The sequence below is a fragment of the Pristiophorus japonicus genome, chromosome 1, assembly GCF_044704955.1.
Source record: "Pristiophorus japonicus isolate sPriJap1 chromosome 1, sPriJap1.hap1, whole genome shotgun sequence".
Taxonomy (NCBI): domain Eukaryota; kingdom Metazoa; phylum Chordata; class Chondrichthyes; family Pristiophoridae; genus Pristiophorus; species Pristiophorus japonicus.
Window position 1 is genome coordinate 224,705,592 of NC_091977.1, and position 2,517 is coordinate 224,708,108.

At 46.6% G+C, this 2,517-nt stretch overlaps 1 protein-coding gene across 1 annotated transcript; it reads left to right on the forward strand.

Moving 5' to 3' along the window:
* The first annotated feature begins 300 nt into the window (after nucleotides 1–300).
* foxe1 (forkhead box E1) lies at nucleotides 301–1,413 on the forward strand. The gene has a single exon (XM_070870404.1). It carries the CDS (start codon nucleotides 301–303, stop codon nucleotides 1,411–1,413), a length of 1,113 nt encoding a protein of 370 aa, XP_070726505.1.
* Nucleotides 1,414–2,517: the final 1,104 nt, after the last annotated feature.

The window sequence follows — 2,517 nt, forward strand, 5'->3', positions numbered from 1 at the left end:
GTTCTTTCTTTGTGGTGTAAGATTGATGTTAAACAGCCCGATCTGTAAACTCCAGTACAGGTCCCTTTGACTCGGGCTATGCTGATAGGTGTGCTTATTTAGGGGACGAGCCCTGTCCTGCAGTGGGAGTGACTGGTGCTTGGAATGAAGATTTCGGAGCAGCTCACGTCACCTGCACAGCAGATCAGCACCTGGCTGCGAAGGAAGCAAGGTGTAGGAGGCGCATTCCACTGCTGCCCGCGGGAGAGCCCTGGCTTTATTCCTGTCTTGTTTCAATGTGATTGTCTTGATGTTGTCGGAATGACCGCCGAGAGCCAGCAATCGCCCTCCCAAGCCTCCTGTGTGGTCAATAGTAACCAGCTGGTGGTGAAAGTGGAGAAGGACGCGGAGTTCGCTTTCACTGCGGACTCCGCGCCCTGCCATGGGGAGCTTCCTCGGGGAAGGAGGCGCAAGCGGCCGATCCAACGCGGCAAACCTCCCTACAGCTACATCGCCCTCATCACCATGGCCATCGCCAACTCCCTGGACAGAAAGCTCACCTTGGGCGGGATCTACAGGTTCATCATAGAACGATTCCCCTTCTACCGGGACAACTCCAAGAAATGGCAGAACTCCATCAGACACAATCTCACCCTCAATGACTGCTTCATTAAGACCCCCCGAGAGCCAGGGCGCCCGGGAAAGGGCAATTACTGGGCACTAGATCCAGCGGCCGACGACATGTTCGAAAGTGGCAGCTTCTTGAGAAGGAGAAAGAGGTTCAAGAGATCGGATATCACCACCTACCCTACCTACATGCACGAACCCAGCGTCTTCAGTCCAGTACAAGTAAGCAGACCGTACATCCGGCCAATGTACGCCAATATGACCATCAGTTCCAACTATCCTCAACAGCTTACTCCCCATCCCGCTGCCCATTACCCGCCATCGCCCTCCTCCTTCAACAATAGCCAGCCAAGGATGTTTAGTTTCAGCAATCTGATCGAGCACCACGGCGGCCTGGCTTCAGGGACAGACTTGGCCCAGCAGCCCCCGAGCACCTTTCCTTCAGATCTGAGTCCTGGTTATACCAACCTTGGAGGGACCGCTTTCCAGGCTCAAGCCTGCAATGGAGCAATGCTTTCTCTGTCTAACGCCGTGCCCTATGCCTACACAGGGTCTAATCCACATCTCCCTACGAACCAATCGACTTACTGTTTAGGCAATAGCCAAATGTTTGGCGCCTCTAGCCGCGTGCCCATTCCTCCCTCCACCGCCAGCAACGAGTCCATGGACCCTTTTGGAAGAATCTCTCCCGGCCAGTTCCCACCTCTGCGACACTATAGCAGCAACGGGCAGATCAATAGTGCAAGTACACACATCAGACACCCATCTTATTGTGGAAATATGCAAGGGTTTGTACATACCACTTAACAAATACCAAGAACTTCCGAGTGAGCCCGACATAAACGGTTAAATTGAACCTAAATACATAGGTGCTACAATGAAATTAATTTGGCATCATTTGCTCGTTCCGTGAGACAAATGTTTGCATAGTATACCTTGATATTAATATGCACATTGCAGCACTGCTTAAATATTTGTAATATTTTATGTACAGTTCTTACATTTTAAGCTTTATTTTTTTCGAAAGAAAACTATTTAGCAGTATTGTCTCTTCATTGGCATTGAAGATGGGACGTTTCTGTTATTTCTGCTCACCAGCTGGGGCAAATGTCCACGATGCTTAAGGTCCCTTTGAGACTGCAGTCCTCGCCTGGTGCTCGCCTGCATATATTGTCGTCACTGAGATCCAAGTGTGTTGCTTTTTAACCAAGAGACGCTCAAAGGTTTCCACACTCAATATCTGACCAGCTTGCACACATTAGACTATAAACTCGTAAAGATGGATACAAATATCAGAAGGAAACGATTTAAAACGTTGATATCAAGACAGCGGGATTCGTGGTGTCACTTCTCTTACATCACTCAGCTCCAAATACATCAGGTTGATTGCAATAAATTCAAACACCAGTTGAAAGTATTGGTGCTATGCAATTAATTATTGGAACACTGCACACAAGTTGGAAAGTAAATCTCGACATTTTTATACAACCAAATTATATTCTAGTTCTTCAGAATGTTACAGACTGTTCAATACTGTAGATTAGTTCTAAATGTGTAGAGATTTTTTTCCCATCGCTGCTGTCAGTGTCTGTGTTTGGGGAAGTTGGTTGTGTTTTGAAACGATTGTATAAGAATCTATTTCCCCAAAAGCGAGTTGCGTTCGTTTTCATATCACTGCATTTGTGAAAGGTTCGATCAACCGCATTATGATGATGTGTCCCAGGGAGTGCAAGATCAAAAGAGATCACTATTTGGAGATACATTTTTTTAAACTTTGCTTAGTAAATAAAACAGAATTTCAATGAATCACTGAGAACTGTGTAAATGAACGATTTGGAGAGTGTACGCTGGCTTTTTGGGACTTTGAGGGCTTGTGAGGATTTCATAATATTTACTGATTTCAAATCTGTC

Coding starts and splice junctions, on each gene's coding strand:
- foxe1 (XM_070870404.1), top strand. CDS start 301: ATGACCGCCGAGAGCCAGCAATCGCCCTCCCAAGCCTCCTGTGTGGTC.